At 44.8% G+C, this 22,707-nt stretch overlaps 1 protein-coding gene across 5 annotated transcripts in view; it reads right to left on the reverse strand.

Moving 5' to 3' along the window:
- WDR59 (WD repeat domain 59) overlaps positions 1–22,707 on the reverse strand; it is an 87,071-nt gene that overhangs the window by 35,789 nt on the left and 28,575 nt on the right. For all 5 annotated transcript variants that reach the window (XR_004629060.1, XM_019807879.2, XM_002927134.4 and 2 more), the window contains exons 4-13: positions 22,185–22,270; positions 21,035–21,115; positions 19,051–19,088; positions 14,942–15,030; positions 11,898–12,014; positions 7,658–7,735; positions 5,341–5,497; positions 1,823–1,902; positions 344–476; positions 83–207 (exon numbers count right to left, since the gene is read on the reverse strand). Coding sequence is in view for 4 of the 5 variants with exons in the window: in XM_019807879.2 (XP_019663438.1) it covers positions 83–207; positions 344–476; positions 1,823–1,902; positions 5,341–5,497; positions 7,658–7,735; positions 11,898–12,014; positions 14,942–15,030; positions 19,051–19,088; positions 21,035–21,115; positions 22,185–22,270 (984 nt within the window). In the remaining variant the exon portion in view is untranslated. The remainder of the gene's footprint in view (positions 1–82; positions 208–343; positions 477–1,822; positions 1,903–5,340; positions 5,498–7,657; positions 7,736–11,897; positions 12,015–14,941; positions 15,031–19,050; positions 19,089–21,034; positions 21,116–22,184; positions 22,271–22,707) is intronic.

A 22,707-nucleotide genomic window follows, 5' to 3' on the forward strand; every position in this document is an offset into this window, starting at 1 on the left:
CTGAAATCAGAGCTGAAAGAGCCCCGTCTCCCACCAACTGCCATCGGCAAGCAGGAGAACAAGGCCATAAACCAGTGAGCACCTCCACGTTGACGTTCCGGATCTGCACGTTGATGAGGGAGAACTCCTGCTGCAGAGTCTGAGGCAGCCCCGGCTGCTCTGATTTCTTCTCTTCCAGGATATTGCTCAGGAGGTCTTCCTTTAAGACTAGCAGGAGAGAGAGGTTCTTCAGTTGTTGGAAAACATTTTTGAAAATGGGCCTGAGAGCAGTTCTAGGGTATCTGCTGTAACTCTGATATGCACACAGGGGCACCTCACCTGAAACACCCGTTTGCCCGATTACCTTCTTCCTCCCCATGGCTCGAGTTGTGCTGGTGATCTGTATCTTGAGTGTGAAGGGTCTTCTCTGGTTCCGGCAGAAGAGAAATGCTCTCAATGAAGTCATCCACGCCATCTAACATGTCATTTGCACAAAGCTGCAACAAAGGGTAGAAGATCTAGGTCTATAGAAGTCAGTGGAAATGATCACCATGTCTGGTTAGGGTTCTGACTTAAAAATGGGAACCACAAAGGCTAAAGATGTCAACCAAAAACCGATACAATCAAAATAGGTTTTACCTACCACCAAATCTCCCTGGTTAAATACATAGGAGAAGAGACTTTTATCTACCCTGGAAATTTCTCATCCTGTTCATAGTTTATGCAAGCCTCAGAAAACATTATTTTAAATTCCAAGCCTTTATGGAGTTGTTCAGTTAACCCAAGACCAAAAATGAACAAATAGCACTTTCTGGAAAAAATATATTTGAAAGGCAATAAGGTGATGATACTTGACCAAAATGCTCAAGAGTGATTTTGTACTAAGCAGTGTTGCAAAATGTTTTTTAAGATCGAATGATTGATTGACTGACAGTTTTTTAAGTAATCTCTACAGCCAACGTGGGACTCGAATACACAATCCTAAGATCAAGAGTTGCATGTTCTCTGGGGCACCTGGGTGGCTCAGTCTGTTGAGTGTCCGACTTTTGGTTTCGGCTCAGGTCATGATCTCGGGATTGTGGGACTGAGGCTCATGTCTCTCTAATTAATTAATTTTTTAAAAATCTTTTTAAAAAAGAAAGAGAGTTGCATGCTCTTGTTCCCAGGTTTTGGCACACACACACACACACACACACACACACACACAAAAAGGAGCTGCTCTACCAACTGAGCCAGCCAGGCACCCCACAGTGTTGTAAATTTTACCCAGCATTTTCTATTCACCCTCTACAGAGCACTGTGGGGGAGGCTGCACAAGGAGGCACGGTTCCTGCCTTTAAGGAATGCCGCCACTGAATGGAAGAACCGTGTTGAGGCAGAGCACAGCAAGGGCCACAGCAAGGTACCAACCACTGTGGTTCATATAAGAAACAGGTATCATTTGTGGGGCAAAAATTGAAAAGGGCTTCATAGGACAGGGGGTGACGCTGATGGATGTAAAGGGCTCTGAACACTGCAGAGCGTAAGGTTAGACGTCCTAGTTCATTTAGAAGAAGAGAAAGAAATGAAGCCCACAGGCCATCTGCTCAGTAGGCTACCCACACTCTCATACCGGGACAAGAGAAAAGGCTTTTCATGCTTAAAAGTGCCCAATACTGAAGTTGGCTCTTGAAGACCTCAAAGCCTCAGTGTGGTCTGTCTACACAAGCCACTCGGCCAACCAGCAAGTATTATCAAATGTCCACCACGTATCCTCTGACTTCCACAAGTACTAATCTCGTATTTTTTTTTTAAGTTTCTAGCATACCCAGTTACATTACTCCACACAGCACCACATACATACCCTCTGCATCTGGGAATCCACCCGCCACATTCTCAAGGTCTGATCCCGTGACCACGTAACCAGCTGGTAGTCCTTGGACCCTAGAAATCACCAAATAAGAATCCTGGAATTTTTTTTTTTTAATTCAACATCGATTTTGCTACAGGTCGCAATGGAGTGAGATTCCTTCATCCATCCATTCAACAAATACTTGGTGACCACCTCCTAGACGTCAGCATTGTTCTAGGTACTGGGACAAGCGTGAATACTACAGTCTCTGTCTTTATACATCTCACAAACCAGGGGTAGCACCAGACAAATGGATAAATACATAATAAAATGTCTGGTAGTGATAGTGTTATTAAAAAAAAGAAAAGAAAGAAAGAGAGGGGAAAAAAACCCAACACCCAGGATAAGAGAACAAATGGCAGAGCTATTTTTAGACAGGCCTCCCTGAGGAAGTCACATTTGAGCAGAAACTTAAATGAAGTGAAATAATATCTGGCATCTCAGCAGGTGAAGAGGGATGTTGGGATTTAACGTCACATTGAACTTTCGCCTCCACAAATGTTCCTCCTTTTATATGCTCCAGAGGAGCTGAGCATGAATATGATTTCTGTGAAACGAACTGCTTTAAATGCATAACGACCCCTTACCATTTAAAAGAATTTTTTGATAAAGAGATGCATCTCTTTATAAAATGGATAATCAATCTTGAATGTTCTTAATTGACTGAGTTGTATTTTCACATATCAGGTCTGGTCAGAGGGAAACAATTCTAAAATCGTTTACGGAGCTTTATTGAAGATCAAGGCATTTCAGAGTAATTAGCTCGTATCTAGAATCTCCTTTATGGCCATCCTTAGAGAGCAAAGAATTTAGAGGAGTTTATAATTTAATTCCATCCAATTCCTTCATTTTACAGATGGGAAAATGGAGGCAGCAGAGAACATGATGTGTCCAAGTTTAAAGGGTGGGTGAGGGGCAGAAGTTCCTTCTCTGTGTCACTGCCCTCAATCGAGCCTTCACTCCTCAGTGTGTTACCGTATCCTTGTGTGTGCCTAACAGGACACAAGTCTTCTGAACGGCTGCCTGCCAGGAGTCCCCCTGACCCTGTACAGATTCATGTTCACGTCAGCAACTGTCTGCCTCCACATCTGGCTTCTTTTCGTGTCCTTGACTGTGGAGAAAAGTTACCCCTAATTCCATTCTAATCCCGACCCCTTCACTAGTGCCTTCACCCCCATTCCCTCTCACTCTCACAGGGCCCTTGCTTTCCCACATACCCCCTCTCTTGCACCCTCTCCTTGCCCTCAGAGAGAGAGGGCAGCAGCTTTAAGATCAACTTAGTCTACTCCTTGCTTGTGAAGGCACTTCATTCACAAAACCAGGTCCTGCTGCCTCTGCTCATGTTGCCTTACAATCTGGCTTCTATCCTCAATCTGCTTCTGGAACTCATCTCTTAATAATCACATAGCTTCCTATTTGTACAATTAAGTGCTCTTCTCTTATTCTGCACGTTGATCCTTCAGCAACATCTGAAATCAGTGACTGGCGCTTCCTTCATGAAGCATCCTCTTCCCTTGGCCACGGCATCCCAATTCTCTTGCTAGCTCTCTAAGAGCTCCCACACCACAGTGAAAACCCAAGTCAAAACCTGAGATAATCCAGTAAAAACTGACTAAGAAGACATGGCAGTAAAATGAAACAGAGCGGCATCGGTTGTAAAAGAAGTAAAATAGAAGAATACATGCGGGAGGATTACATCTACAAAAGGTCCAACCAGTGAGCTGAAATTACTTCGAGGGATGCATCAACAGGTGGCAAAACTATAAAAATAACAACAGAAATCACACTCATAAATATTAGGACAGCATTTCCTTCTGGGGAAGAGAAGGGACTATGATCTGGGGCTTGAGCAATGTTCCCTTTCTAGTCCACGGTGGTAATTACATAGATTTTCACTTCAAAATTTGTAAGACTGTCCATGTTTCATGCAATTTTCTAGACAGATGATATACTTTACAATAAAAAGGAATTTGAAGAAACACCTGTAACTTGCACTCAAAATCTCACTACTGACTAGATGGTCCCAATTTGCACAATTCACACTACCAGCTTACAGATGACATAGATAACTGAAAACAGGATGCTAAAAACTTTTTGTTTCAAGCCAAAGCTACAGGCCAACCTCTCCCTGCCAGACCATGAGGAAGCGACTTCATCTGTTTACTGTCGCAAAATGCAAGAGAGGAAGTTGAAAGCCAAAGTCATGCATGCAAATTGATGGGATAAAGACCAAGCAGCCTCATGTTTCTAGAAGCAGGGATATTTGGGAAATAAAGATGAGAAAATTAAGAGGATGATCAAAAGAGTCCCTTCAAAAACTATCCTGGAAAACAGGCTTGTGAAGGTCACAAATAAGCCAGGATAAGATGAGTGCTCTAGGGGCGCCTGGGTAGCGCAGTCGTTAGGCGGCTGCCTTCGGCTCAGGGCGTGATCCTGGCATTCCGGGATCAAGTCCCACATCGGGCTCCTCCACTGGGAGCCTGCTTCTTCCTCTCCCACTCCCCCGCTTGTGTTCCCTCTCTCGCTGGCTGTCTCTCTGTCACATAAATAAACAAAATCTTTAAAAAAATAAAAAAAAAGTGCTCTAATCCCAGGTCTACCAGAGACCTTTCCTGGGACTCTGACAGGTCACACCACTCCACTGCCTGGCTTTCCTTCTCTAATATGGAAAGACCAAGAAATATACTTCTATTCAATAAAACCTTTAGAGATCATGACAATAAGATCTCAGGAAAAGAGAAGGTGCAACTGAGTTTGCATGGAGAGCTGCTGGAGAAGCTGAGGCCTAGGGTTTCTGACTCCATTACACCTGACCTTGCATTAGTGAGGGCTGGCCAGGTGAAGCTGCAATAACAAACAAATCTCAGTGGCTTAAAGCAAGGTCATCTTGTTCACAGGCGCAGCTCCAGCTGGAGTTTTGCCAGTTACAGTGGCAGAAGCAAAGAGAGTGTGTAATTGCACAATGGCTGCTAATGCTTCAACCCAGAAGAGATTGCATCACTCTGTTCGTATCTCATGATCAAAGCAAGACATGTGGCCAAACCCATCTTCAAGGAGATGGCAGAGAAAACACCACTATGCATTGTGAAGGGAACTAGGAACACATGGTGGGAGGTGCTGATGATGACCTCCCCAGAGTGGCAAGGAGCAAACTCCAGAATTCTGAGGATTGTGACCCCAGAGTTTTTCAGCCCTAGAGATGATCCAACAGTAAGTCTATCCATCTCTTACAGATCTCTTCCATGTAGGTGAGAAATGACACTGAACCTAAGAAAAGAGACGGGAGCTTGGGAGAGAAGGCATAGCGCCACACCCCTTTACCCATCTACAGTGAATGGTGGCTGTCTCCCTGACTCTCCCATTCCTCAAGCCCAGCGCTGAGGGGTCTGCGTCCTCCGCACTGGACCACACGGCCAATCCTACTGGAGCTGCTGTGAATAGGCTCAGGAGGAAATCAGGCTCCCACTCACCCTCCTTCTGTTTCCTCCACTGGAACTCCAGCACCACGTCATCATGTCCCACAAAGGTATGGACTGGGGTGTTTAAGTCAAAGACGTTCCACAAGAGAAGACTATTTTCCCTCCGCAGCTGGGGGACCATCACGGTCACCAATCCATTGCTGAAGGGCTACGGCAGGAAAGGGAAAAGCAGGTGATTATTCCAGGGAGAGTCAGCTGAATCTTGAATTACCAAAGTTGGAAAGCTTTCTTAACTAACATAAATGAGATGATGGAAGGCCCCAACCCACCTGGGGAAATGTTTTCCAAATACCATAAGTTATCCATCACATCTCCTTTTTTTTTTTGCATTTATTCTACTCTTTCCTTGCGTGGAAGGGACCACAGTGAGTAAAAAATAAAGCTAAGCCAAATACTTGGAGAACTTTAAATTCTAAAATAAGCAAATGGCTCGGATTGCTGCACACAAGAACACAGTGTTTCACATCCAGAACAAGTATGCAAGACACACTGGGGAAAACCCCAGAGCAGCGAACAAGTACTCTTGCCATGTGGAAATGCACCAGAAGCATACAGCATCCACACAAAGCATTACCTTCCCACGGCCCCCAAAACTGCAGCTATTCGGAGGGAAACCCTCCAATTTCAGGAACGACACGTTCTACTTATCGACACCTAATCTGCTAGGTAGCTAAGGGGTCCATTTGGTAGATAATCAAACTCTGTTCTTGAAGAAATAAACCACAGTCACCTAAAAGCACATTTATCTTCACTTTCCCTCCTGGCAGCACTCCTGGACTTCTCTGTTTATTTTTTAAAGTAAACATATTAATCCAGAGAAGTATTTCAATTCATACGAACAATGATTTCTTGACAAGCGCTCCCAGATGCAAAAGCCACTTAATACCTAAATTATCTTCTATGTTCCACAGCGCCTCAGGGTGACAGCCTAACGCATGAAGGCAGCTTTATTCATCCCTGTGCTCCCTTTCAAGTTGACACCGAAGAAAATGTATTATCTCTGATCAGAAGCTATCAATGTGGCAATGGGAAAACGGCTGAAAGACTAATAGCCTATCCCCTATATCTGTAGCATCTGATGGTTTATAAAGCATTTTCACATACCATTTTTCAAAAGGAAAGGCATGTTGTGCATGTGCTAAATGCCACTGAATTGCATATTTTAAAACGGTAAATTTTATCACAATAATAAAAAGGGAGGCCTGGTAAAAATTATTATTCATATGCTACAGAGGAGGAAACTATTGCTCAAAAGCATCCAGCAGCTTGCCCAAGGCCACACAAATATTAAATGGCTCATTGCAAATATGGAAACAATCTAAGTGATCTAAGTGTCCATCAATGGATCAATAAAGAAGATAAAACAGATTAAAAAATAGATAAAGAAGATGTGTTTTATACACACACACACACACACACACACAATGGAATATTATTCAGCCACAAGAAAAAAGGAAATCCCATCATGTGCCACAACATGCATGGAGTTGAGGGCATTGTACTAAGTGAAATAAGTCAGAGAGAGACAAATACTGTCTAACATCAGTTACATATGGAATCTAAAAAAGCTGAACTCATAGTAACGGAGAGCAGAATGGTGGTTACCAAGGGCTGATGGGTGGGGAAAATGGGGAGATGTCGGTTAAACTTCCAGTTCAAAGATGAGTGAGTTCTGGGGATCTAACATACAGCATGGTGATGATAGTTAATGATACTGTTTATATTCTTGGAAGTTGCTAAGAGAGTAGATGTTAAATGTTCTCAATCCAAAAGAAATGGTAATTATGTGATGTGACAGAGGTATTAGCCAACGCTGTGGTACTAATAGTCTTGCAATATAGAAGCGTATCAAATCAACAGGTGTACACCTTGAACCTATACAATGTTACACGTCAATTACACCTCAATAAATCTTGGGAAAAAATTAAAAGGCACAGATGGACCCAAAACGCAGGTCTTCTGAATCTAAAGCCAGATTTCTTTGCACCACGATCCACTGACCATAAGCCCTGCAGCCCTCTGGCTCCACCTGCCCCCTTCCCCTGCCATTAGTGACCACCGTCCTGCAGTCCTGCCTCCCAGTCTATGGTGAGCAGTCCTCACACAGACGCTTCCTCAACATCCCCAGGGCAAGTTTTTAAAATACGTAACAGCTTTTATGCCGTCATGACCACCTTGGCCTCACACCTCAGCCAAGACGGAAAGAGAGAACTGCCTCACAAAGGGAAGTAAGAGAAAACAGCCCTTGGCTCCCCTGTCTGGAACACTAAGATGAAGCTCCCAGCAGGAGGTGGGGTGTCGCACTCACAGTGTATCTGGCCTTCCAGACAGGCACCTGGCAAGGGAGAATACTGAGGTATTTCCGAGGCTGGCGGTAATCCCAGAACTGGAAGAAAGAAAACAGGATAATTTGTGGAGTAAATGCCATTAAAAAACTCAGCGATTGAAATAAGGGCAGCCTGCGGTCCCTTCGCTCTCTGTCCTCAGTGTGTTCCCGGCAGCCCGCCAACCAGGGGAGCGGGGCAGACACACAGAACCTTTCCCATATATAAACATTACAGGAGAATTTCCCAACTTCCCAAGGACCAGGCCTCGGGGCAGAGCAGCGTCAGCCTGCCTATTAAACAGGTCTGCGGGTGACAGGTCAGAGCGACAAGCTTTCACCCTGCGTCACTTTTACACCACGCAGGGCAAAGTAACAACTAAGGACAGCTGATGTGCTGCCTACTTACAGCATTCCAGACAGAGGTCAGAGCTTCAGGGGTTTTATCCCATTTCATCTTTACAACAACCAAGTACTGGGTGTCATTCCGTTCTTTCTCAAAAGCTAAATTACTAAACAGGCTAACTTGGCCAAAGTCACACAGGAAAGAGGTGGCTGTTTGGACACCAACACACTCACGTACACACTCACCCGCTCCACCACTGACCGTGCGGAACTTGAGGCTGCAGAGCAGAGAGAGGTGAGCTGGACACACTCTGCCTTAGAGACGCCTGCGCTTTCAATGAAGGGACACAACTATACTCAGAGCCCAAGCGTTTGTCACGAAACAGGAAATGGCAGAGCACCAAAGGTAGGATGACCAAGACTGAAACTCTGAACTATTCCATATTCAGAAATTATTTTCAAAAATAGATGACAGTTTGGCTGTTTCTCAAAAAGTTAAACGCATATACCACTGACCCAATGATCCCAACTCCTAACCGTTTGTCCTGCAAAATGGAAAATCTACGCGTGAATGTTTATAGCAGCTCTATTCACAATCATCAAAAACTGGAAACAGCCAATCAACATCCCTCAATGGGTCAACAGATAATAAACTGTAGGACATCCATACAGTGGATTACTACTCGCCAACTAAAAGTATATCATCTATTGATTTTTAAAACAACTTGGATGAATCTTGAAGGTGCTCTCTTGAGTAAAAGTAGCCAACTCAGAAAGTTACATACTGAATGAGTCCATTTAAAGGACCCTCTCAAAACTACAGTGATGGAGAACATACCAGTGGCTGCTAGAAATTAGGGGCTGGGGGAGGATGTGGCTTTAAAGGGATTACATGAGGTAATACTTGTTTCTTCTGACACTTTTTGCCAAATTCAGGCTCCATATTCAAAATAATAAAATTTAGTTAAAATTGTCTTTTCCATCGGGGCGCCTGGGTGGCACAGCGGTTAAGCGTCTGCCTTCGGCTCAGGGCGTGATCCCGGCATTATGGGATCGAGCCCCACATCAGGCTCCTCCACTAGGAGCCTGCTTCTTCCTCTCCCACTCCCCCTGCTTGTGTTCCCTGTCTCGCTGACTGTCTCTGTCTCTGTCGAATAAATAAATAAAATCTTAAAAAAAAAAATGTCTTTTCCATCTAAACTGCTTCTGGGTTTCCCCGATGGCTACAGGGAAAAACTGCAACTTGCTCCCTCAACTTAAAAAAGAAGGGAAACTAGAAATCATTAGGTCTGCTTGGCATTCTCCAGATTTTTAATTAGATCAATACTTCGTGAATGCCTTCCTGTTATCAAGTCTACCAACGTGGAAAAACTAGCAAATAAAGAAGTTCAACCTCTCTAAGTTAATTACATACAGGTAAAATATTAATACTATGAATATATTTCAGCAATTGGTTACTTTTCATATTTATTTACAGACTGTCACAATAACTGTTAACAAAATCAATCCTTAAGAGAAAAAAAAAGTTGTGTTTCCAGATTTAAATATGCTCAACTGGTGAGCATTATAACATATAATTATAACATATAATTATGGGACAAGTTAGAAGACCCTGGGGATTTGACCAAGTCCTCATTCACTTCATAATCTGATCTTATGCTCGGGGCAACCACTGCCAGTCTCATGAAATGATTATATGCTGCATGTGAATGACTTCAGTCTGTTTCAATCTGACAGACTGATCACTATAAGGACCAGAGCAGCCATGCCGCCCTCTCATCCACAGGTGCTTTCTGTTTTTCTCTTACTTGCCAAAAGGCCCTTGCTACAAGCTACAGATCAGAAAGAAAGGCTTCTTTTTTTTTTTTAAAGATTTATTTATTTTATTTATTAGACAGAGAGAGACAGCCAGCGAGAGAGGGAACACAAGCAGGGGGAGTGGGAGAGGAAGAAGCAGGCTCCTAGCGGAGGAGCCTGATGTGGGGCTCGATCCCGGAACGCCGGGATCACGCCCTGAGCCGAAGGCAGACGCTTAACCGCTGTGCCACCCAGGCACCCCGAAAGAAAGGCTTCTGAAGAAATATCAGAAGAGCCTCAGGTAAGAAAGAGCCAGGTTCTTGAACAGCCTCGTGGGTATAGGACTCTCAGTAAGGCTGACCTTGACCCACAGGCAGACACATCTGTCAGGATGTACCAAGGAACTGTGTCTGGATTTCCAGGACTCTTCGTCTAGAAGAAGGCAATGTTTTAAACTAGACTGCTTAACCCAAGATCAGGGAAAAAACAATCATTAAACCGATATGAAGTGATTGTGGTTAATGTTCTATTTTTAAGGGCCATACAAGAAAAATCCTTTTCTTTCTTCTTGATCTAGCTCTAAACCATCAATTCAACAGTTTCACAGTTTAACAATTTACAAACTCAGGCAAAATATTCATTCAATGGGATCTTGTTCCAGCATACCCCTTCAATTCAGAAAATAAAAATATAATAAAAATATATTACTACAAATTATAAGCTAACCTATTGTCAGGTCAACTTAAGAAAATGATTACGTAGGAAAAAATGACATATTGATCCTGGTCTACAAATTACTAAAAATGATGGTTGAATATTACACAAAGTGCATCTAAAACTGCTTCACTTTTTACAATTATGCTAGTTATACACATTCAATAAAAACTGTCTTCCTTCCACTAGGATATAGTGGAATAAATTAAATACCATGTCCAAAGTCTCACTTAATTCATAAGCTCAGCCTACATGTAAGGAACAAGGACTGAGTCTCACATGTGGAAACTGGCCTGTTGCCTGCTTCCATACCCGCGGAATCCAGCCTCACAGGTGGTAAAGATGTCACTGAACAGCGACAAACTTGAGGAAAGAGGAGGAGGGGAACTAGATAGTTTCTGGGTTCTGAACTTGGGTGACAAGGTGACAAAAACCCAAACCCAAAACAAACAGACCAAAAAAACCCACTCTGGCACATAAAAGTAAATGACAACCCTAAAGGACTTAAAAACCTCAAGACAGAATTTAACTTTTTAGGCCTTAGTGTTGTGATTCCAGTTTTGCTCACCATACCAAAAAATGACACTGTCTGCATGCCCATGTAAACAAAGCATTTCGTTAATAATGCTGAATCACAAAATTGCTAAGCAAACTTCTGTGGTCAAGTCTCTGTCCTTCCAGACAGGGGCCTGACCACAAGGAAGGCCTGTGGAATGAGGCTGGCCCTGTGGCCTGCATCCTTCTAAATGCATCACACCCCACAGTCAGGACCGGAAAAACAAACAAGAAATGCTGCGCTCTGAGATAAACCAAAAATGATAGGGTCACGGAAACACACAAACCCTCGAGCATTTCCTGTAAGTTAGAGAGAATCTCTAGTAAAACAACGCTCTCCCTGACTGTGGCGACGCTGCTGACCGAAGATGTCCTAACTTCTGCAGATATGATAATCGTGAGAGAAAACTGCTGGTTTTCCACCCCAGTGAGACTAATCGGAAACTTAGTAACCCTAACAATTTTGTGGGCTTTTTTCCTTTACTGATCTATCTGGTTTGGTTTGGTTTTGTGTTGTTTTTCCCTGAAATCTGACTTCCTGGCAACTGCTTGGCTAATAAACTTTTCCTTTCTAAATGGTTTCGTCTCTGACGTCTTTCACAAAGGGAAAGAAAATGCTCTGAACAAATCCCCAGAGCCCCGTCAGAGATACGCTACTCCGTCATTCCTGCTGGCCTACACAGCCAGGCTCACCCGCCCAGCACCCTAAAGCACACACACTGTGCTTACTGTAGCTCTCCTTCCGAAGGAAGGGCCACTATGAAATCTGATGCCTCCCACACAGCTCCCCCAACTGTCCCCGGGGGTCACTCACCTTGACAGAGTTGTCTTGACTGGAGGTAGCAAGAATGTGCTCAATGTCTGGGTGCCAGTCCAGGCCGTGGATTTTGGAGAGGTGGGCTGCAAGATATTCCACTGCCGTGCTGGGTTTCTACAACAGGATCGGCACTGAGTGTTGTCAATTTATAAAGAACTCCCCAAGTGTCTACCATGTAACATTCCGCTGGGGGCTAGGTGGGGACACAAAAACACTACCAGGTACTGTCTCTACCCTCAAGAAACTCCACTTTGTTTTCTTCAAAACAAACAAAACAGAAAAAGACTCTTCCAACCCTCCTTCACACATGCTCTGTATACAGGCCTGTGAACCTGGTTTCTTCCCGCTCCAGCCCCAGGTGTGGCTTTAATGAAGGATACAGGGTAGTGGGTGCTCCTCCCCTGAGTAGTGCAGTCTGCAATCCCTGCTCCCCTTCCTCGCTATCACCCAAGGAGAGGGGCTGGGACATTCAAACAGACCTGACCTAGAGACCGGAAGGAAAACCACCAATCTTAAAGTAATCGAGCACCAAGACCCCCAAAGAGAATGAACACACATCACAGAAGATAACTATACATGATTAATAAGCTTACACGAAACACGCAAACTTAGGAGGAAACCTCAGAAATATACATTCAAGTCAGATTTTATTAAGCTATCAAATTAGAAGTTACTTGTAAATAATACTCAACGTTGGCAAGGCTACATTTGTCACTGCTGGTGTTTATACAAAATAGTACAACCTTTTGGCAAAAAAACTTTGACAATTTTTATCAAGCAACTTAAAATTTTCCTTTCTTAAGAGACTATTCCAATTTCACCAAAAGCTTTAGATAATAAAAGACGTTCATCTTGGTGTTATTCGGAACACCAGAAAACTAGAAACAACACAAGTAGTAAATGGGGAATAATTAAATTTTAGAGTCAATTACAGTATAGCTATCCAACATAATGTGATATAGCCACTAAATGTTAGACTTAGGGATTACAGCACAGGGAAAATGCTATTAAATGGGAAAAGTATGCATGACCATGTATGTGATATGAGGAACCATGTTTTTTAAAAAGCACAAGAAAAGAAAACACCAAAATGTTAGCATTTGTCCTGGGTAATAGGCCTATAAATGTTTTTATTTTCTCTTTTACATTTTCTACAAGGAGCATCTGTTGCTTCTATAATCAGCATTGGTCTATGAGGTTACAAGCAGTCTTCAGAACCAGCCTCCCTGAGTTCAAATCCCAACAACAAACCAGGCCTCAGTTTGCTCATCTGTAGAATGGGGATAAAAAAATAGTACTTACTTCAAAGGCTAGTTATAGAGAGAGTTCTTAGAACAATGCCTTGTGCATAATAAACGAGTAGTAAATGTTACTACTATTCATCATCTGGGTGCTTGAATGAAACCAACATTGCCACCCACAACCACATTTTTTTAAGCCTCTGATACTTGGTGTCATCGGAGCTGCCTTAGCACTAGAAAGTGCCAGAGAGGTAAAAACATGACCTACAAGTTTTACAATCCATCTGGGCAAAAGTCCTAAGTATTAATAGCAAAAAAAAAAAAAAAGTTAAAACCCTTTAAACAAAATAGATAAAATTGCTGAGGGAAGTCAGGTTCTTGGTGGACGGACTGGAAAACTAGAGAGGAATAGTTTGGCAGTCTTCTTCTTCAAGATAAGGAATACTACTGGTTTTCCAATACTAGTTTGGAAGACAAGTATGACAGGATTTATGGCTAAATACCAAATGGTTTATTTTGCCTATGGCCTGAAAACAATCCAAAGCAAATCTGTATGCACTGCAAACTAACCAAATATTTTATTAAACCATTTACAAATTTAAAAGCTATGCTGGTGATGAAAGGAACAAAACCAATCACCACTTTAAGAAATCAAGAGAGGGGAGAATGGCTATTATGAGACCAGACTAAGGGACAGAGACAAAAACTAACACATAGAAGACGTACCCGTCTAACCCCTACTTACAAAATCACCTTCTCATCCAAGAGCCACGTAAGGCAGAGGGCTTAGGCCAACACACTGCTTCCCTAGCAAGCTGTGGCGCCCAAGCCAGCAGACTCCCCATCCCTGCTTCATTTCCTTCTCCTCTGCCCAACTGTCTTCCCCGCTCCCTGCCACAAGGGAAGGGATGGAAGTCATGCTGAGATGGGACAGCACCCCGGCTGACAGTTTCAGGAAAACTGAAAGTGGGTGCTTCCCACAGAAGCTGAGGAGCTCTAGCCTCCAGTTTCAGAAAGCAGGAGGCAGTACGACACCCCAGATCTTACAAAGTCGACTGCCCCGTGCATTACTACCCAAGCACCTAGCAGTTGGGTACAGACGAGCCTTTTCCCGCATCACTGTTGTCAGTGATGCCAACAAACCAAACTCTCAACACTCTCCATCGCGGCGGCCGACCAGGACCCTGCACCTCTTCCGTGCCCATCAGTTAACACAGGTTGTGCAGGGAAAATATATGCTCTGCAGGCTCTTGTGAGGCTGATGGGACAGCTGGATGTCTAAGGGAGGACTGGAGCACCCTAAGTACCTCGCCTCGGCAATTTATACCACAAATACCCAGGATGGAATATGTCCTAAAACAACCAGTTTGTGCTCTGCAATCCGGGGCAGGGATAAGAAGCCTGCTGACCATTCTAGAATAGTGTCTGGTCCCTAGGCTTGACCTCCTCAATGACACATGCACTATTATCATCTTCGTTTTGAAGATAAGGTAACTGACGCTTGGAGAAGTGTAGTGGCTCAGCTGATATTATAATTAGGAGGCAGCAAAATGGGGCTTTAACTTAGGTCAGGCCCAATTCATTTCTTAACCACTGATCACAATATTCTCTATCTTCCTTCAAATCAATTTGACCAGGAAGCAAATGTCATTGGGTACTGCGATCTTAAAATGGCAATTTGCTCAGTGTGCAGGGCACCCTGGCCTCTCAAGATGAGTCCTGCTACTCACAGCATCCTCCTCACACCCCCGGGGAGGGACTAAAGACCAACTGGGGCAGGGGAGGGAAGAGATTACTCACCCGCTTGTCCCATATCCGCACATCCCCGTCATGACTGGTGGCGAGGCAATTAGCATTTTTTTTATTCCATTTGACCTGTGAGGCACCGGCTGCAAAGAAAAATCAGGGGAAGAAAGCGGCTGCCCTCAACCCCCCTGGCACCGCAGTACAGCGCCTCCAGGGCGGCTGGATAATGAGTTCCAGCTGAGGGAGAACAGAACCCTTCAGGTTCTGACTGCACCAGCTCCACCGTTAAAGAGAAAATGAGGCCAAAAAATAAATGAATTAACACATCGGAACAGGCTCAGAGTCACCTAATTGAGGAAATAACCTCACCTAGGAATAAACTCTACGGGCTACCTCCGCACAGAATCAGCAGGGAAACATGGTTTCTCCTGAGCGGCAGCTCAACATGGCTGTCGGCTGGTAACTGACTACTCATCACACAACCTGGCTCTTCACCATCCCCAGCGACCAGCCTGGCGCTCCCACTCAGAGAGCCTCAGCTCAATGCCTGCTCCTTCCCACTTACTCACCCACTTACTTACCTACTGAGGAGGGCGACCTTGGAGAAACAAAGGTTCCTGAACCTCAGCTGAAGAATAAGCCCCCGGGTTGCCCAGTTCTGCCCTCAGAAGGGTCTGCGCACCAGCCCCCTCCTGCACTCTCTCCTCCCAGCAGCGATTACACGTGGCCACTGGCCCTGTGTTAAGTAAGGGAACGGGAACGTCCCCCGCACTGTGAACCGAGTCCTTTCCCCACTGTGCCAACACAAAGAAGTAACGACAGTAACAAGGGAGCTATATGAGAGGAGGCATAGCGTGAGATGCCAGAGGGGCTGAAACCTGTGGAAAACTAGGACATATCAGCACTTCTAGCTGACTCTTAAAAATAACCAAGTTAATCAAGTTAAACCAGAACAACACAATGGCTCTCCTTCCCATCTCTTCTTGTCCTTGCTCAGACCACACATATTTCTCCCTTTGGGTGGGTGTTTATTACTGGGGACACTGTCATAGATCCAGGGCTTTGGAAGGCAACCTGATCCAAGAAGAGTGGGACTGACACATTAAGGACTCAGAATCTAACAGCAAATGGAGTTAAGACCCAGAAGTTATCCTTGCTTGGTTTCGGTGAGGGTCATTTGTTTGTTGTGTTTTTTTTTGCTTGAGATACAGGGCATCCTAAGTCACCTAGGAATGAATGGTGGAGACCCCTAAAGGAGGAAGCTAGTGTAGGAGACCCAGTTTCTTTGCAAGAAAGGCTATAAGCTAGAGGAGAAAGTGAGTAGGAAGAGCCTGCCCCATTTCCTCAAGGCAGATTACTCAAAGACATCCAAAAGAAATATACTTTCCCCAGTGCAGGGGTCCATCAGACCATGAAGCCTTCCAAAGGGTTCTGGGAACCCCCTAATTCAATCTGTTCTACTAGGATCGTGACAACAGGGTCAAACAGAGTTCCCAGATGTGAGATGTTCTCAGACAAAGAATACTCTGGGGTACACACAAGCTCTTACTTACTCTCTACCCCAAAGGCATAAACAACGTGCTCACGGAGAGATAGGGACAGCGGACTCTGAGAAGCAATACTAGCCAAGATTGTACCTTCAGGGAATGGTAAACCAAGCAGCTTACCAAAATCCACAGCCTCTCATTTGCCTCTTTTCTCCCAGGGCAGCTTTGCCACCACTGAGAAATCTCACTGAGGTACAAAAAAGAGGGAAATCGGGGCGCCTGGGTGGCACAGCGGTTAAGCGTCTGCCTTCGGCTCAGGGCGTGATCCCAGCATTATGGGATCGAGCCCCACGTCAGGCTCCTCTGCTATGAGCCTGCTTCTTCCTCTCCCACTCCCCCTGCTTGTGTTCCCTCTCTCGCTGGCTGTCTCTATCTCTGTCGAATAAATAATAAAATCTNTTAAAAAAAAAAAAAAAAAAGAGGGAAATCTCCTACCTCTCTTCTTCAGAGGACTTAAAACAGAAAAGAAAGCAATCAGAACAAGTGGGCTGAAAAAAGGAACTGTCTTTCTTTTTACAGCTCCTCTATGACCAGCCTAGCTTAGAAATCTCCAAGTAGAAGCAACAAAATCCCAGGGAGGTAACTGAGGCGTTAACAGACCATTTGTATTTTCATTCAGTTGGATGCCCTCTGCAACCACGTCTGTGGGCCGTCATGTGTCTCAGATCGTAAGCGCCTAAAAGCCGAGGTGGCGGGAATAAAGAAGGGGAAAGGGGGCTGGGGTCCAGAGCAACAGGTTTATTAAGCACTTGGCACAGAGGCACAGGTGCTTGATTCCCACCGCCATTTAAAACATTTACAGAGCATCTCCTCAGGTCACACAGGTGGCCTGACCTTTGGTCTACAGCGCTGAACAAAACAGACATGGTCCCTAACTGCACAGGACAGATGATCCACCTGCTTAATACAGTAGTGGTGCCCAATGTCTCTAAATGATGAGGCGTGGAGATGTGGAAGAAAAAAGAAGAATCATGTATTCATTTTGGAGCAAACACCAAATGTGAATTCAAATGTACCAAAAAGATACAAAGGAGCAGGATTTAAGAGACAGATAATGCCTGTTTTTGACAAAGATGCCAAAACACAATACTGATGGGGCACCCATGTGGGACAGTCAGTTAAGCCGCCAACTCTTGGTTTCAGCTCAGGTCATGACCTTGGGGTTGTGAGATAGAGTCCCACATTGGGCTCTTTGCGCTCAGGGCAGAGTCTGCTTAGATTCTCTCCCTCTCCCCCTGCCCCCCCCGGCACCACCCTTTTTCTCTTTCCAAAACAATCAATCAATCAATCTTCAAAACACAATATTGATGACTGGGCTTCATCACTGTAAAATATACCAGTTATATGCCCAAATTCTACTCTCCGTAAATACGCCATAACAGCCCCAAAGCAGAATTCCAAAAACAGTCAATTCCAACTGAGCAATGAAAACAGGGGGACCAGAAAGTAATTTCGAAGTTTCAGTACATCCACATTAAATGAAATCATGGGGACACAATCAGCATAATCTAGATTATGGGAAAACCACAGGACAAACAACCTGGTTTCTTCAATAAATAAAACTCAGGAAAAGAAAAATAAACCAAGAGGAGACAGAGAAGAAACCTACCAATCATAAAAGATGAGAAATGTATCAACCACTTATAAGTATGCTTTTTATCTGGATTCTGACTTAGATAATTCGTAAAACAACAACAACTGAGATTAGGGAAATCTGAATACCGCTTAAATATTTGATATTAAAGAGCCACTGTTAACATTTTTAGGTCCGTTTATGGTATTGTGGTTATGTTTTCTTACAGGATTCTTCTCTTGTAGATGTATCACTTACTGAAATATTTGCTGAGGAAATGATATGACACCCAGGACATGCTTCAAAATAAATCTTTTTTTTTTTTTTTTAAGTAGGCTTCACGCCCAATGCAGGGCTTGAACTCACAACCTTGAGATCAAGACCTGAGCCGAGATCAAGAGTCAGATGTTTAACTGACCGAGCCACCCCACCCAGGCACCCCTTCAAGATAATTCCTGGGGCGCCTGGGTGGCACAGTGGTTAAGCATCTGCCTTCGGCTCAGGGCGTGATCCCGGCGTTATGGGATCGAGCCCCACATCAGTCCTCCACTATGAGCCTGCTTCTTCCTCTCCCACTCCCCCTGCTTGTGTTCCCTCTCTCACTGGCTGTCTCTATCTCCGTCGAATAAATAGGTAAAATCTTTAAAAAAAAAAAAAAGATAATTCCTAAAGAGATGGGAGTTGGGGGTGGGACAGTGGGTGGAGGAAAAGATGAAATAAATAAGACTGGTTGGACAGTGACAGCTGCTAAAGCTGGATCGTGAAAACAAAGCAATTTCATCTTCTGTTTTCATACATGTTTCAAATTTCCACAATAAAAAGTTTAAAAACAAACCATTTTGGCTCCTGTCCTTGAATCCTGACATAAGTTCCTGACTACGTTCAGCAGTCCTGACTCTAACTTCCGAGAACAGCCTGAAGAAAGCCCCTTACCATGAGGGACTTAAAATCCCACCCAGTCAAGCCAGGGACTGGGGCGGGGGCAGTTCCGTGAGGGAAGGGATGGAAGGAATGAACTAGACCCGGGGGGAGCACACACTCACCTACAGCAGACAGCGCAACCGTGGGCTTCCTTGTATCTCTGGAATAGAAAAGTCAGAGATCAATGCCCGATTTGTATGCCACCATCCACCTGGTACTTTCCACCCCATGAACACAGCTCTCCACTCTCCTTTCAGTGCATGCTTAGAGTTCAGAAGGAACCTGAGGGCCTTAAAAACAAGTGTAAAGAGAGGCCTATCTCCCTTCAGGGACAAACCTTCTCAACTCCTTCAAATGAGCCAAGTCTGAATTTCAAATCACAGTTGTAGCCACAGAAAGCAAACGACATGAATCAGTACGGCCTGTGTGACCCTAATGGAGGGGTGGAGGAAGCCAAAAGAATCCCCTCCTGATGCCATTTCTCCTAGTGGCAATGAAGTGATAGTCATGGAGACATAACTCTGAAAGGACCATCCCAGCAGCACTTCAAAGCTGAAGTAAAAAACTACTCTCATATTCGCAGTCACTAAGAGGGAGAAGCAGCCCAAGGGTCCACCGACAGATGAATGGATAAACAAAATGTGGTTTATACATACAATGGACTACTACTCAGCCTGAAGATGGAAATCCTGAAGATGGAAATCCTGTCACATATGCTACAACATGGATGGACCTTGAGGACATTACGTTAAGTCAGAAAACTCAGTCACAAAAAGACAAATACTGCATGATTTCACTTCCACTTTATGAAGTATCTCAAGTAGTCAAATCCACAGAAACAGAAAGTGGGAAGGTGTATAATGAGTAGAGTTTTAGCTTTGTTAAGATGAGAAAGTTCTGGGGACCTGTTGGGCAACAATGTGAATATATTTTATTGAACTATACACTTAAAAATGGCGAAGGGGGGGACCTGGGTGGCCCAGTTGGTTGAGCGTCCGACTCACGATTTCGGCTCAGATCACGATCTCAGGGTTGTGACACAGAGCCCCACGTCGGGCTCTGAGCTGGGTGTGGAGCCTGCGTGAGATTTTCTCTCTCTCCCCCTTTGCCCCTCCCCCTGCTCTCTAAATAAATACATACATACATACATAAAATCTTTTTTAAAAAATGGTGAAGATGGTAAATTTTATGTTTTGGGTTTTTTGACCACAATTAAAAACAAAACAAAAACAAACCCTAGACCACAATTAAAAACAAAACAAAAACAAACCCTACTCCTGGATAGAATGGGAGACTCTCAGACAGAGAGATTCCTGGTTTACTACAAAGCCAGAGGGCAACTTCTCCACCAAATGGTAATGTGACAGAACTGCTCTATGAAGGGAGAAGGGAAGAGACGTTTATTAAGAAGTTACGACATGCCAGGCCCTGGCGCTCCTTCACTTGTCACTTCACGAAGAGTAACCCTGAGAGGAGGCTCTATGGCACGTACGGGGGGGGCGAGGGGGGATGGAAGCCTCACGAAGAACACGGAACACGTGCCTTAGAGCACTGACTGCTGGAGCAGATGTGTGTCTGTATCCATCACACCCCCCCACCGTCACCTGCCACTTCAGCTAAACTTCTGCTCAACTTCCAAACGCCAGCACCTATGTTTCTGTGCCAGAGGGATTTCCCTGCTTGCTGAAGCCTATTTCGCAAACCTCTGTGACAGGCCAGAAGCACCAGGGAAGTGAGGCCCCAGGGGACAGGCTTCAACCAATGACTGAGAATGGATGGCACCCCCACTTCCTGAGCCCTCGAGGGTGGGACACCTCTGAGAAGGGAGTTTTGCACTAGCACCTGGCAGTCCCCAGAAGGAGTGACCTCCACCTGTTCACAGTGGTACCTAGGTGGATAACACGCCCTCTATCTGTAGCCTTCTAGTCTTGTCTCTTTTCTCTATCCCCCACCAGCATTTCTGTCACTTCCTAAACAATGTGCTTGCAATGTAACCTCATCTCAAGGTCTGCATCCAAGGGAAACCAAACTAAGACCACTGATCTCTAAAACAAAGGTCCCAGATTGTCCCACAGCCTGGTGGTTTGGCCTTGTAATTGTTCTTACTTGATATCCCAAATGTAGATGTAGGTGTCCACAGAGCTGGTAACCAGGAGATCTGGCTCAAACACGGCCCAGTCCAAGTCACTGGGAACATGGAAAATAAACAGAACAACAATGAAGAGAAAAAATTCAGAGTCCAGTTCCAAAGCACCAGCAGATTTAGTTCCTAGAGGCTTCAGAGAGTCACCATTAATGGGCCTCCTTAATATGACTTAGGGTGGCAATCTCCAAACATCTTTGGGAATGAACAAGACTTAACTGAGCTCCAAAGGAAACCTCCTCCTGTCCTCACCAGCTATACTATCACCCGCTCCCAAAAAAGAAATGGAGGATTTCAACTTCAAACACACAAACACACAAAGCAAAAACACAAAGTAATTTTTGACTTCTCATTCTCTAAATCAGATTCAACCACAGGTACCTTGAGTAAAACCAACATCTCTTAAAGCAGTGGCAAACTGCCACGTTGCCACGTAGCATTTAAGAAGGGCAAGTCCTCCCTACCCAGGTCCTCCCTCCCAGAAAGGCAGTTCCTGCACAATTAACACAGCCCGGGGGCCTAGCCTTTCCCAGCACTTCCTGGATCAGCTTCCCCACTCCTGCACTCCCTGCTTGCTACTTCTTAGGAGGAGTATTCCCCATCCAGAAAGAGTGACCTAAGGACAGGATGAGTCAAGGAACACTCCAGAGGCCAAGGCCACAGGCGGGAGGCAACAGTGCAGCTGCATAACCGACTCTGACGCAGGAGCTCTGTGTGGTGCCCCACAGCTTCTGGAGAAAGAGCAAAGGGTTGCATCCTACTCTCTGTTCTCCTGGGCACTGCTGATAGCGAGTGGAGCAATTCTGCTGGCAGAACTGTATCTCCCTCTCATAGCAAAGATCAGCTCTAATCCTTTACTCCAGCCTGGGCTGTACCTGTCTGAGTATCTCCTGGGATCGGGGTTAGCAGTTACACGAATGCTGGCTCCTAAATACTGGTTGATCTTCGCTGTGAGAGCCATCACTACCATGAACGCTAAGGACTCAGCAGCCACCCACAGCCAACGCAACATAGACGGTCAGGCCATGGAAGGAGGATGGTGTCTTCATTTCAGTTCCCACAGGACGATGACAAAGTGAGACAGACCAGGAGCTGCGGAAGGCTGGTGCCTACCTGATGACACGAGTGTGGCCTTGTAAGGTTGTGCCAACTTCCCCGCTGCCATCTTTCCACTTATAAAGGTCGACTCGCTGGTTACTCTGAAAAGAAACAAAGGAAAGAAGGCAGCCAGTAACTCATCAGAACATATGCTCTCATTGCAATCTGCCTAGGGCTGAGAAAAGGAAGCCATGCAGAAACCAACGTGCACGGCAGAGATCCTACACACTGACTTCCTTACAAAGCCATCAGAAATGATGACACTTAACATCTGAGCCAACCTCAGCTCAGTACATAGGACTCTAAAGGGCAGTGCTGTCTTCAAAGTGAACCTACCCTGAGCAGGTACAGTTGAACTGAAGCTACCTACAGAGGCACTACTGAGCACGTGAGTGATGGGTTATGGAGATGTCCCCTGGCCGCTAGAGGGACCACCTCCCAACTCAGAAGGTCACACACCTGTCTCTCCAGCTGCTGTCACACTAGATGCTTTTAGTTTGCCCTTCCCACTTCTCAAACATCTGGAGTCCTTCCACCA

The sequence above is a fragment of the Ailuropoda melanoleuca genome, chromosome 12, assembly GCF_002007445.2.
Source record: "Ailuropoda melanoleuca isolate Jingjing chromosome 12, ASM200744v2, whole genome shotgun sequence".
NCBI lineage: Eukaryota > Metazoa > Chordata > Mammalia > Carnivora > Ursidae > Ailuropoda > Ailuropoda melanoleuca.